We start from the raw sequence: 14,566 nt of genomic DNA, 5'->3' as shown, positions 1-14,566 counted from the left end.
GTTAGAGGCAGGCTCCTTGTAATCTGATTTACCAGCTTGCTATAGGAAGGGACCACAAACATGGGAGGAAAAGGAGAGGTAGAAGCAGAGGCAGCATGTCTTGATATGGAAGAGCATGCTTTGGATAATGTTTATAACCCCTGCAGTCCTAATGATTTTTTATTCCTGGCTATCCAGGATTTTTCCTCTGCTGAGGGAACATCAGTTGGTTCAGGTGCAGCACCATGTGAATGCAGCTATGCACCTTCCAGTTTAACTGGTAGCATGGACAGAGCAATGCAGTGTGTTTGCATGTGCTGTGGCTGGGCATGGTAGGTCCGGGATGTGCTCAGTCTGTGTGAACTGACATCTTGACTGCCCGCTTCAGAAGAATGAAGCACTGCTCAAAGAGAACCATGCAGAAAAATAAAGTTAATTAAGCTGCTTCTATAAAAGCAGCCAGACAGAAGCTTGAGGGATGAGTAGAGAGAATATTTGCTCCATTTTTTTTCGGAGCTCTCTACGGCAATTGGTTTTAAAGTGGCAAAAACAAGTTGTTTCCCCAAGACTAATAATAGGCAGTTTCTTTTCTGTTAATAGCATGAAAGCATCAGGGATATAATGCTAACTTGACTGTTTTGCTTGCATCTATTAGTTGAGAAGCTCAGAAATGTTTTCCAATATACCCCTAGACTTTGGTGGATGCCCCTGTGAAGCATCCATGGCTGCTTAAATGTGCACAAGTGCAGCTGATTTCTTTGGAAGGGGTTGTGACCTCCCCTGGGCAACCTGCAGTGGTGAGCCCCAAGTCACAAATGCAGATGATGAGGTAAAAAACTGGAATTTCTTGCTTAATTTTAGTATGTTAAAAGCAAAACTAATGCTTAATAGCTTGAATTTAAAATGAAAGCAAGAGTAGGTTCTTGACGGCTAGGATAGGTTTGCCGGTAACCTTATTACACTGGGTGTGTGCTTCAACTGGGGCTTCCATTTTCAAAAGTGAGAGGCTGATTTCTGTTGCATCTGCTCAATGCTAATTTTTAACTAAATATAACCTTTCCAATTAGCATCTTTTTCACTAACCAGAGATGCACTCTGTATGTGTGAATATTTCTATAGCTTACAATGCATTTACTCAGATTCTGAATTTAACCCTTTTTTTCTCCAGTGACTGACACATTTCTTGTTTCCCAGATAATCAGTTTTTTACTCCTGATTTGTGTCAGCTGTTCTTGGATGGAAATTTGAATTCAGGTACAACATATTTAGTTAAAATGAAGTACTGTAAATGTGCTAGAGCCATAAGAAAAAATATATTTCAAAAACATATTTTGCATTTAAAACAAACTGATTTATACAACAAAGTAATTACTAACTGTAGTTAGTGAATTCAGCTGGCTGGTTCTGCTTGACCATGCTCTTCAAGATTTTAGAGCTGCCTAGATTCACCCTTGCTTGCCTTATTTTTATTGATAAATCAGAAGAAATCTCATTTTCCTGCATGTCTAATGGTTTTGCAGCTTTGAATAGTTTTGGTAACTAAACTAGATGAACAGCTGAGTGAAGAAACATGCTTTGCACCTGAAAATCAGATTACTGCTCTTCACAAGCACATCAGCTATTTTTTTTCCTAAGTGCCTAGCCAGTAGCTTCTTCCTGTCTGATGCTGGTTTTTAATTTGGCATCATATATACACTACTTAACTGTACTAAGTGTATTTCAATAGTCTATATTAAATTGAAACCCTAATACAGGTAGTCACTATTTCAAATTTAATTTTAAGGAGGTTCATGCTTTATAGAGAAAATCTTTTTTTTTTTTTTAATCTATATTTATCCACTTTGCCTGATGTCCACATTGATCTATGGGTGTTAACTTGGATAAAAATAGTTGTATCTGGTGACTCATTATTTATACTGGGCTTTAATGTAGATGCCCCATAGCAGAAAGGGTAAGATCTGTGCCTGTGATGCACTGAACATCTATTTCTGTGTGGTAGCAGGACCTTGCGGGATGAGTTTTCAACATATACAAAACATAGGTCTAAATTCTGGGCACAGGAGGCTGTGGACACTTCCTTGATGAATAGATGAGTGTAGGAAGCATTCATGCAAGTGGGGTGGGACAGATGATGAGAGGCAAATATAGCAGACAGCAAGAGGCATGATGGAAAGCTGAATGACAAAGAGAGGAAGGGGAACAGCAAGGCAAGAGGTTAGGACTGAGCACAGGGGGAAGAAGGGAAGGAGTTCAGAGGGTACGTGGTTGAAAATTAAGTGTTGCTATGTGAGCATTAATAATATTTCGGTCCATTTTTAGGCTGTTGTGAAACAAGGCTTCCTGTCCTTTGTGGCCATGAGAGATCTGTGCCCTGACAGATCTGTGCCTAGCCAGACCCATCTTCCATCTCACAAGGCTCAGAAAAAAAGCAGCAGGAACAGGATGGAGGAAAAGCAGCAGGTCCGAAGCCTAAGAAAGATGTCGATAGTTAATCAACATAAAGGGGAAGTTGTAGGAGTGGCTAGGATGCGCCTGTATAAAACCAAACTCTGCCCGACACAGGCTAATCTTTCCCGTCACATGCTGACTGAGAATGAGCTTCACTGAGTACTGCCGCGCGCCAGTTGTGGCCAGCTAAGGGCTACAGGGACCCCCTGACTAAAGGAGGAAGGAGCCCATGGAATGCGAGTGAGTGGAGCTCGTGGGCAGGGGACTGCCGTGGGTTTGCTGGACTGCTCTGTTCGGCTTGCCCTGCCATGTCCACTGCCCAGAATGACTGCCGGGTGTATTCCTTAGGGCTCTGGTTTGTGTAGGGAGGTGGGGCTGAAAGATGCCGTGTGTTAAAATTGGTCAGAAACAAAAGAGGCGTAAGGAAAACTCCCATGGTTTGTGATTTTTTTTTTGATTTTTTTTTAAAGAGGAGACAGAATGAGATGGGGAAAATGGGGGGAGGGGGCGGACAGTTACGGGGTGAGGGGAAGATGGGCACACAAGGCGTAAGTTTACACCCCTGTGCCCTGTCAATAAGCAGACCCCATCCAATGGCCAATGCAGCATCTCTTCAGCATGGTGAGTGCTGTGGTTTGCACAAGGGAGTTTTTCTCAGGCTTCTCCAGGGTTTAAAGTTGGTGCCGGGCCAGCTCCAGGGTGGTACAGGGGCATACCAAAAGTGGGAGGAAAAGCTATTTTTTTCGCCACCCTCAGGGTCTGTAGTAAGCGGAGCCTCTGTGCTCTGAGACTCGGGTGCAGTTTGTCTGGTGTTCAGAGCAGAAGCTTTGGGCTTTGTTCCCACTTCTGCCACTGACCAGTGTCAGGACCCTGGGCAAAGTCACTTATGTCTCTGCTTCAGCACAGTCTCTACACCATAGTGGGGATTTTAGCATAAGCCATATTTGGGCTTCCACAGCCAGCCTGTGCTATAGACCTGCTTGCTGCTGTCATCATGTGTCCTTTGTCTTGTGCCTCAAGCTGCACAGAGAGCTTGTAGCACATCTATTAACTTGTTTCCTTACTGTTTTCCTCCTTTCTTTTTCTGGTCCAAGGAGCTCTAAGAGAATGCTGCGCGTGCCCAAGGCTGAAGGGATGCTGGCTAGGACCCCATCAAAGAAGTGGATCTGGCTTGGGCTCTTTGTGTTTCACCAGTTTAGTCTCGGTAAGCCAAGAGTTTAATGCCTTTCTGTATCGCAGCCGCTCTGACTTCCTGTGGGGAGAGCAGGGAAAGCAATGAGCAGATGCTAGTGGTGGTGGTGCTGCTGCATGTCGTGTGGATGGTTGTCTTCTAGGTGGCTGGAGTTCATGCTGTATCTCCTGAGGGCACTGCTGTACTTGATCATCTGAAAGCTGGGCTTCTAATCCTGGCCTAAGCCCTGGACAGAGCCCTTTTTTGCTCCCTCTTTGGGAAGGTGCAATTCAGATCCATTTTTGGTTGAAGTAAAATGGGCCAGTGGGTAAGAGGTCAAGTGGGTGAGAACTGGGAGTTGGCCACAGCTGGGCCAAGCACTGAATGGCATGTGGGTATACATGAAACTTGTGGTGCTCGGTAAGGAGGCTGGAAAGCTGTGTCCAGTGCAGCTGCTGCTGTTCACGGAGCCTAACAAAGCCTAACACCATCTATGCTGTAGAGGATGGGCAGGGTGTTTGGGGTGCCATATGCAGTTTCCTTCATTGCTCCACAATCATCTTTCCAGTCCACGAAGCAGCAGCACCAACAGGCTTAGTGTTGCCTGTCCAATGACTGCAAAGGTGGAAGCGGAAGTTATCGGGTGGATGGAGGCTCCTTGTTTCAAGATGCAGCAGTGGGAGGAGGTGATTTTTCCTTTAGGCAGTGGGGAGTCCAGTGTCAGAATGGTATGAAATGTTCACACTGAAAAACTACATGAAACTCTCCTGAGCTTGGATTAGTTAGAAATTCAGAATAGGCCATGCTTGTTGCTTGTTTCAGTGTTTTTGTTGTAGTTCATGATAATCTGGAGTGAACTGAAGCCAAATTGAAGTTTTGATGGAAGAATCATGCAAAATGCATAGGTTTTTATGGTGATGTCATGATACTGAGAAATACGTGATCACTTCCACTGAGTTTTTGTTTTAAGATTTTGAGCCTGAAACTCAAAGCGCAACTTGGGAAATTTCATACGGATTGACACACACATGGACCCTTTTAGACTCTTGGGTTCCTTTTCTCTGTTTCTTCCTCCTGCAGCATGTGCGCTTGTGACACACAAGTCATGCATTATTTGTGAGTTATGTATTTATCCATGCTATGCTGTAATGCCATGTTGTACAAAACTGTGAACCATATGGACATAATTACTTATTCGTGTATATCGGCAAAGACCTGAATATTGTATCGTTTAGATAATAATGAGCATATATTGTCCAGGAGTAATGTGGAATTTCTCCTCAAAATGATACAGGATGCCAGAAAAGCAATATTCAGGTCTGACAACAGATGGATAATATTCAGCTGTACAGTCTGATATACCCCAACTGTCCAAGGCTAGAAACGAGAGTTTTACACCCTTAGCAAGCCCAGGCCTTATCCTTCCCAGTAAAAAAGTTATTTTTTTCTAGCCCCGGTATATTGCAAAGTTCTGGGTTTTAATGCTTTGAGAGTAAGATTGTAGATAAACTATTTTGAGGAATGATAATGCAAAGTTTCTGGAATGTATTTGGTAATTTGGTGAGTGCAATGGAAGAAGCCAGTATATTTAGTATTTTATTATGCTATATATCTTAACAACAGCAGCCTGACTCTGAATTTCCATAGATGTAAACTGTGTTGTATTATGTTTAGGGAATTGGACTTTAAACTCTGTTCTGTAGAATAAACCGTGCCAAACAATATCACCCATTCATTTATTGCCCTATGAGCTGAATAAAATGCTACAAGTGGTCATAGGTAGCTGAATCTATTGTGTCTCATTTCTTCCATCTGCAGAGCAAGATTTTTTTTCTTCCCCCCCCCCCCTTTTTGTCCTCTTTTTGTATCCACTATGACTATAGTCCATAGTTAGAGTCCCAGCTGTTGCTGCTATTATACTGCTGATTACCCCTTAGTGACTGCAACAATAAGGTGGCATCAAGGCTTTTGTTATATCACCATTTTCTTGAGTATTCAGAATGCTTCTCTTTGTGGCCGAAATTTTCCACTGTTGGTTCCCAGTTCTTAGTTTCAGGCAATCTGTGCACAGCCCAGGAAGGGATACCAATGTCACATCGAACTAGCTTTCAGTGCAGGTTCAAGCATAACAAAGCACTCCACATAGCTCATGTCTACAATTGAGAGTTTTGAATGCAGTAATTGTGTCCAACCCTCAACTAGTTTTAACCTCGAGCTGTCAATGGGAGTGAGGATGTAGCAGCGTGGCTGGTTAGCAGCCTGAATCACTACCCAGGGTCACTGACAGGCTTGGACAGCCAGTGCTGTCATATCTGTGCTGCTATCATTACCCACGCCAGCTCAGTTAAAGCCAGGTTACAGATGTCTACCACTTGCAGAGTGTAGACAGCCCCGCAGTCATACGAGTTTGTAGCATCTCATTAGGGTGAAGACAGACAGAGAGCAATAGCTCTATAAATTGGATTAACCTATATATATATATAAAAAAATGACCCTGGCTGAAACAGGGATGGCTTTGAAGCACTTCACATTAACATTACAGCTAGGAGGCAGTCATACATCTATATGCTACTGAAGCACTACAAGTTAACAACACTTTAACAAGGCAGAATTTGAAGCACTTTATACACAGATCTGCCCTAACCTTAGTGGCTGTTGTGCTTGGCAGGAGTTCTCAGAGCCCAGATTGCACTTGTCATAGCCTTCAAGCCAGTGGAGGCCAGGAGCTGAACACATGAAACTAGTGGGCCTGAGTTTATGCTCACAGAGAATTACCACCCACCGGGAGAATCTCCCTCTGCTCCTCAATGAGAGTGGTACACCTCCTTTGCCTGATGGGCAGTCCTAAAGTTGAATCTCAGGATCAGATCTGGTCCTTGGTCTCTATGGAGATAGGAAGTTTTTGGAAAGTTTTTGAGGAAAATCCCTGCAGAATTTTTCAGTTATTGGAGAATGGGTGAAAAAATCCATTTCCCTCAGCATTGCAAAATGTTGTTTGCTCACCAGCCACCCTGAAGGGCTGGGAATCCCCTCTTAGACTCATTTGCCAGCAGAGATCTCAGATCAGAGCCGTGTTTTAGGGCAGAGGGAACTAAGAAATCAAAAGGGGGGAATACTCTCAGTGGACATCCACCAAGATTTTATCAGCAGTTGATGAGTTTGTATCCCTTTACTGCTATTTTTGGTGCCAGTTCTGAAAAGTCCAGGGGTAATACCTAAGGCATGGGCAGGATGGCATGACTCGTAGTCCAGTGTGCCAAATGATGCAAATTCAGTTTCTGTCTCCTGGCTGCTTCTGCTGCCACCGCCCCTAATTCTTTTGCCTTTTTGGATGAATTGCTGCTTCCTCTGAATCTGGGCAGGAACAAAAATTGTCACTCCCCAAAATAGCAGCAGCAAAAATTGTGAGAATTGAGAGTTCACTGCTTCCTCTCTCTGCTTATCTCTATAAGGAGTGAACCCAGCTATTCATCGTAAGTTGTTCATATATATACATAATGTATAATATATATGGTCCTGAGTAGGGTCCGCAGATTATCCTGCATGGATGTGTTCTTTGTCTCTTTCTTTCCCCCCTTTTATTTCCTCCTTGCTTTTAAAAGCAAATAAAAATAACCTAAGGAAATCAAATGCTTAAAAGTGATATTAACAGAAAATTTAAGTTACATAATTACCAGTGCAGCCTGGCAATGCTGGCTGATGTGGTTCATTCCACAGGGCAGACTTTAAAGCATCTCCTTAAACATGATGCAACTTAATTTTTTTTCCCATGAAGGTTCAGACTCCTGCATGAGTGAGGAGCTATCACTTATCCTGGAGACACCTCATATCATCCAGAAGGTCTGCATAGTAATTGCCATTGCCCAGGTAGATTATTCAGTTTGGGTACTAATAAATAAAGTGTGCAAATGCACACAAGTGGCTATTGCTCTGAGGTCATCAAATTGTGCATGTCTTGACTCATTAGCTTTTACATTTCTAGCCTTGGTGCTGTGTAAAGGTAGAACAGTTTTGTGTGAAATTACATGAGGGCTCTGTCTGAGCTGTACTTTCATTAGGTGTGTCATCTGGAGGTGGTGCATCCCTAAACCAGGTGAGAGGCCTTGACACAGTCCCTGAGGAAGGCTGTGGGTTGACTGCTGTGAAGGCTTTTGGAAAGGCTGATTTTTGTCAGGATGAGGCCCGTTGCTGCTGGACCTTCAATCTAATGTTGGATTTCGCAAAGGGACGCAACTAGGAGTTTCAGAAGGTCATTTGAGAATATGCAAATGTTTCCAAATGCAGAACTGCCAAAGGCTATGCTTCTGCTTTTCTCTGTTATGCTTTTAAAATATAATTTGAGTTCATTGGTTCCAGGGGACTCCTTGACTGAAAATGAAAGTGCTGACTGCTGGGTAATGACTAATGGTACTTTAGTTGTATGGGGCAGAACGTATGTTTTACTTTCCTGCAATGCTATAGCAATATCATCCTCGATATTAAAAAAAAAAGCCAGGATGAAACAGCTAGCCAGATACATCTCCTGACCACTGTGAGCTGCTTCCTTCCACAGTGCATATTGTCCAGCTTAGCACTGCATGTCTCTTGGGAGATCATGCCTTCAACAATGATTGCTCTTCAGCCAAGATATCTGTTCACTCTGTTTCATTCCAGTGCTTTTAACTGTATGTGATTGGACTGCCCTGAACAATTTTTCTTGTGCCTTTCAGATGCCTGTAGATAATTATATTTGCCTCTGAATATTCTCATTAGCCAAGTCATATTTTATATATATAACTCATTTACTCATTCCTCAAACAGTCCTTCAAACTGTGGATTATTGCTCAAATTGTCCCTCTTGTAAAGGCTTAGGTAGTAAGTGCTCCAAAATGGAGGTGTTCATTAGAGAAGACTATTGAGAGTCAGGACCCTGGTACTCTGTTCCTTTCTCAGATCTTAGTGGTGATGGTGGCTAGTGACTTTGACCAATAAGTTTCACTCCTGTTGGGTGCCTACCCTAAGATGTGCACTGCTTTTCACAAGTACTGAGCACTTGCAGCTTGCAGGTTCAACCTTAGTAGGGGACAGGCACATGTAAAACTCTCAGTGTGGGGACTTCCCTAGCTATATAGTGAAGATAATAATGCTTGAGCCAATGGTATTGTAATGAACTAATGAAAGCAGCTTGAGTCTTTTCAGCTGGAGGGCACTTAGAGGGAGATCTAATAGCAGCCTTCAACTACCTGAAGGGAGGTTCAAAGGAGGATGGAGCTGGACTGTTCTCAGTGGTGGCAGATGATAGAACAAGGAACTGTGGTCTCAGGTTGCAGCAAGGAAAGTTTAAGTTAGATATTAGGAAAAACTTTCTCATGAGGGGGATAGTTAAGCACTGGAACAGGTTATCCAGAGAGGTTGTGGGACCTCCATCCTTGGAGGTTTTTAAGACCTGGGTAGAAAAAGCCTTGCCTTGGGGCTGGTTGTATTTTTAGCAGGGCACTGGCCTAGCTGACTCCTGAGGTCCCTTCCAACCTTCATGATTCTATGGAAAAACTTGACAAATGTGTTCTGCATGCTGTGTGCTACCACCGCCTATTTTCTGCAGTTTCCATACCCTGGCCTGCCCCAGATCAGGAAGTGAAAAAAGGTTAAGCAAACTTCATTTTTAATCTCCCCCCACCCCCATTTTTTTCAATTCTCAGGAAATAGCTAAGTCTGGGGTTGAAGTCTGAATGCATATTCCAGGCAGTCCTTTCCTAACATGGTTGGGTAGCTCCTAGCTTTACAGAAAAGAGCCATGGGATCTCCCTCGCCCTCTCCCTCTCTCCTACTCTCCCCCACTAGAACCAATCCTTCAATCCCATCCCCCATCTCTCCTGATACACATTAAAAAATAAACAGTTTCCCATTTTCATAACCATAGAATCACAGCGATGGAAAGGGACCTCAGTGTAGTCAATGTAATGGTCGGCCCTACGTAGGCCGCAACACGTGTAAAGACAAATAGATCTTAACAAATGATTTGTTCAGAGGGATTGCCTTGACTCAGATGCCAGGAACCGAAGGGGGGGAAAAGTGAGTTCATCTTCCTGGCTGCCATGCCAGCTCAGCTACAGTTACTCTTAGAAATTTGCTAACTTCACAAGTTGCAATCTTGCTCATTTAAAACATGGAGCAGAGTTGGTGATGGAAGTGCTCAATGGGACAATTGCATGTGATAATTCAGAAAGCCGCATGCTTGTATCTTGATAGGTGCTGAAACACATCCCAGGCAAAGCAATGGCAGCAGGCCATGGTGCTAGAGGTAGTGGGAAACTGAGATTTCCCTTACTGCCCAATGATTCCCTAATGCTGCTTGGGTTGCGAAGTAAAGATCATAACCAGTTGGGTTTTTTTGTTGTTTTTTCTTTAAAGTAGGATTCTTGTCACAGGAATGACTCAGTAAAAATGCCCGCTTATCCCTCAGGGTATCTGTTTCCTGGCTCTTAGCCTGTAGCTTACTGCTCATTTCAATGACACTAGCAAAGCTGGGGTGACTGTAACACATTTTTTTTGGAGAATGATTACAGCAGTGGTCCGAATGCTGACTGGCACACCATTGACTTGCCTGGAGTTGCAAGTACATGTCCAGGGGATGCAGGGAGTTAAAAAGTATGTGGGAAGTAGCGGTACTTTGCCAGGCTGTGCCCACTTCTGATGCCCAGCAACATGTCATTTGCAGTGAAATGTGTGCATCTCTGCCTCCCCCTTAACATGATTTGATGGGGTAACACAGTTAATTAGGCTGACATTCAATGTGTCATCATTAGGGTTCAGAGTTACCAGATCACTGAAAGGGGACAGTGATAGCAAACATCGCTTTCAGATATTACTTCATGCTGGTTGGAGAGAGTTATTGTTGTGTGGCTTACACGTGCTTTATTTTTTACAAGTCTTTCTCCACAAGTGTATGGACTACAGACCCTGTATTTAAAAAGGGAAATAATGTCCAGGAAAAGAGTGTTAAAATGACACTGTGGATAAAAAATATGCTGAGATATTGCAGTGATTTCAAACTAAGCATTATAAATCCTATATTTGAGACGCGTACATTTTACGGTAATAAGTACATAGTTAAGGCACTAGGAAGTTCTTAACTCTGCCTTGTAGTAATAGGGTGTGGTAACCACGTTCTTATGGCCAAAGCATAAGTGGTTGCGGTCCTATATTAGAGAAAAATGAGTTTTAAGAACCCATTAGATTTTTTTCCTCTTGGCATCATTACAGGGTGGAGTGAGAGTGGCTGCAGAATACTTGGTGTACATCGAACACAGAAAACATGCAAGGCCCTGAATGTAACCCTGATGAAGCAAATGCCTGTCTGTTTTCCTTAAGAAATGTACTGTCTCTTTTCCTTTCTCCACAAGTACTGTAAGGAGTCTCCCATGAAGTACCTCATAATAGTATGCCAGCTAGTTAAACATGGTTTTCAGTTCCTTTGCATCATCTGTTGGAAGCAAGTGGTGACTTACCAGCTGCTGTTTCACAGCGGCAGGGTAGTGGTACCAGTGCTTTGTGAAGCACCTCCATCAAGGGGAGTCAATTCCCGAGTACCCATATCTGTGTTTAAAGGGCTCTTTTTGTACATTTGTCTCAGATCTTGATGTATAGTGGAGCCAAGATGAAAGTGCCACTGGAAACTTTTTTCATGCACTGACATCCAAATTAATAGGCAGACACAAAATATTTAAGGAAGTGGTTCTCAACCTTTTTCGAATTGACGCACCCCTGGATCGATTTGAGGCACCTCATGGAAAATGCCAACTCTAAATTTTCTATTTTTTACTATAGCTGAATGATAGAGCAGTTTATCTGTTGCAAAGAATTCAAAAGCCATAACTATGGATTCCTATTTGATATCTCTGAGTTCGTCTTATGAATCGTGTTAATAAACCTAACGGTGCCAACATTGTGGAGCACCCTGAAGCACCCTTGAAAAGATTTCAAGGCACCCCAGAGTGCCATGGCACTCTGGTTGAGAATCACTCGTTTTAGGAATAGTGAGAATTGGGCCAAATTACTGGTACCCATGCCCAGTCTCCCTCATGCTACTGAATCATTACAGTCCTATGCTGAGGATAGGCGGTGGTATGTTGAATTACATCCAGCTTCACAGTGGCCCTACTTAAGAGTTCCTTGAAGTGATCCTGTCTGTGATCAACGTACTTGTTCCAGTTTGCAACAACAGTAATTTAGCTTAAATACAACCTTGTTTCTTCAGTTATATTCCACAGGCAAGATGTTGACTTTAACTACATGGAAAGCTTGAAGGAATGAAAAGGAGCTCCTGGAACAAAGGAAAGATTAGTGGAAATGCTGAATTCTTTACAGATCCAGTGTCAGTTTTGTTAACTAATTATTGGATTTACTTGTAAACCCTCAGAAAAATTCACTCTCTATTCAGAGTGGGCGTTGGAAGTTTGGGAAGAAAAGCTGTAATTTTTTCATCTGAAAAGAGGCAGAATTTCATCTAGTGCAAAAGTAGTAGTAGTAGTCCCATCCACAAGGTGCACTCCACTTCTGGAGTCTGACATTCAGTAATCACCTCCGGAAAAGTATTAGTGCACTGTGGGCCAGTTTAATCCCCAAGTCAAGATCTTTCCTCATGGTGAGCTTGTGTGACAAGTCAAGCACCTCTCCTGATCAGTACTGCAATCCTGTCTCTGAGCCATGCAGGGAAATAGTTATGCGAGTGCCTCATCCAAAGCTGAGTTGGGAGATTCTGTTTCCAAGCAAATGGATTGGTAATTCTTCTGTCCATGGCCAGGAGCTACTTTAAGAAACCAACACATCTTGCTCCTCTTTGCAGGATAAGTGGGCAAACAGGGATTCTTTCTCCTTCCCTGCTTGCTTCACGCTGGGAGAAGAGGAGCTGCATGTGAACAATATAGAAAGAGGCTGGAACAAATCTTTGCCACACTTCACTGATCTTAGAAAATGCTGCTTCTGCCTGACTGGAGGCTTTTGAAGGACTTGTGTTGCATATTCTTGGCCCTCACTGTAGTCAGGGTAGAGGCCTGCAATTGCTTTCAGGTGTGGGAACCACCTCCTAGTTCAAGAAACTAATGGCCATTGTATGAAAGAATGGGGACTATGCTTATTTTGAAGGGAAAGCTCACAGCCCTGCTTTTGCTGGTGGTGTAATATCTGACATGTTCCTCACAGCCCATGGGCTTTTCCCGGAAGCAACGTTTCTGATATTTGAACAAACTTTTATTTGAAAACTTGCTTGTCTAATACAAATCTCATGTGTATATTTATATAACTATAAAATACTTATATTTTATTGCAAAGATCTAGGTGAAGTATGGGGGAAGCAGAAAAATAAATGGGCAAGGGAAGAATCCAAAGAAATGGGGTGGGGAAAGGAGAAGAGAGAGGGAAGGGGAAGAGGAAGTGCAATCTTGGTTTCCTCCAGGATGGCCAGTCTGCTTTTCCATCTAAAAGCATAGGCTACCCACCAACAAGCACTGCTCTAGAGCCAAGTGTTCTGTAAGTTCCCAAGATAGTGGGAAGGATGGATGATCTCCCTACCCATACTTCACTGGCAACAGGGTTATTCCTGCAAACCTTAACTGCAAATCAGAGATGGAAGTTGACATTAAGCCCCCATTTTTGTTCCAACTGTCCTTATTATGTAGGGCTACATGAAACACTCACTGCACAAGAGCAGGTTTTAATGAAACCTGTTTATTGGCATGAGGAGAAACAAAGTGGCACCAGTTCACTGGAAAACTTTCTTGGACCACCCTGTTTTCATGAGTTGGAATGAAATAGCTATTTGGGGTACAGATAGCACAGACCCAGCCTGCTTTCATTGGGGTCAGGAGCATGGAAAGGAGGGAGTTTCCTTGAAGAGTCATTAAAATACATTTCCATGATGGAAATTTTTTTTCCATTTGCCTGGCTCTGGGGAACATGCAGTGAAGAAACTGAACTCCATTTTCATTTTTGCTTTGCAGTCCACCTTTGCAGTGAAATGATAAGAACTAGGGACTTTTATGGGGCTACATGACTCTCATGGACTAGTTCCTTCAGTCTTAAAGCATTCAGATTACAGAGTCATTGGTAACAGTGCCTTTTAAGGGCAGGTGTGACATCAGCAGGAGTTTCCAGCCTCTGCACATGTACTGCCCAGGAGGTTTTCGTTCTCCTTTTGGTTACAAAGGAGACTCTTAGTGGCAAAGTGCAGAGAACATCATGCAACTCATGATGTGATGTCTCACTGACATTTACAGCTACGCCTACTCTTCCCCTGTTGTAGTAAAAGAAAAAATCCCAAGTCCAGTGGGTGCTGGTCACAGGCCTGCGTCCCAGAATTTCAGATGCAGCTGCTGGAAGTCTGTCGCACAGTTAGGAGCTGAACTGAAAGGATGTACACACAGCTACTTTTGTGATGGAGGAAGAACACGTGTTCATGTATACATATACACATGGAAAAGCAAGATGCAAAACTTCAGGTGGACTACATTATTCAGGGAAGCCCAACTGGTTGTGGGAAGAAAAGACTTGGCCCTATCACTAGTGAGGAGGGAGTGAAGGAAGGGATCATGGAAATGCTCCCCAGGTGAAAGGGTAGCATAATCTTGGCATTCCTACACCAGTATTTTCCTGTATATTTCCCACTGGTTTGCCAGTATCTGGGACTTTTGCCAGTATCTGGGACTGGTCAGCAGTATCAGCAGTGGATTGGGTGCACATTTTGAGTTGGACTCAGATCTTGTGTGGTTACTTTGTTTTGGCCCCTGACTGTTGATCTCCGCTAATGGCAGCAGGCACCACCTGGGCAGCCTAAGTGTTGGTCCTTCTCCAGGATGTTCTGCTGGCGGATCACAAAGCATTTCCCAGTTCATGGAATCGAGACACCCTTTAAGACAGGGGTGGGCAAAATGTGACCCACAGCCCAGATGCGGCCCACCAGCCCATTCTATCTGGCCTGCGTAGCCCCTAACA

The 14,566-nt window shown here is 43.4% G+C and overlaps 1 protein-coding gene across 2 annotated transcripts in view; it reads left to right on the top strand.

Moving 5' to 3' along the window:
• CD80 (CD80 molecule) overlaps nucleotides 1-14,566 on the top strand; it is a 66,368-nt gene that overhangs the window by 28,037 nt on the left and 23,765 nt on the right. The window contains exons 1-2 of one of the 2 annotated variants that reach the window (XM_019525695.1): nucleotides 80-2,667; nucleotides 3,522-3,631. In XM_019525695.1, the coding sequence (XP_019381240.1) occupies nucleotides 2,657-2,667; nucleotides 3,522-3,631 (121 nt within the window). In that variant the 5' untranslated portion in view covers nucleotides 80-2,656. Of the gene's footprint in view, nucleotides 1-79; nucleotides 2,668-3,521; nucleotides 3,632-14,566 lie in introns of those variants that run through there. The other variant, XM_019525696.1, reaches the window with a different exon arrangement.

Source organism: Gavialis gangeticus, unplaced genomic scaffold (assembly GCF_001723915.1).
Source record: "Gavialis gangeticus isolate Ggan-Ray unplaced genomic scaffold, GavGan_comp1, whole genome shotgun sequence".
NCBI lineage: Eukaryota > Metazoa > Chordata > Crocodylia > Gavialidae > Gavialis > Gavialis gangeticus.
This window is presented reverse-complemented; position numbering and strand designations above follow the sequence as displayed.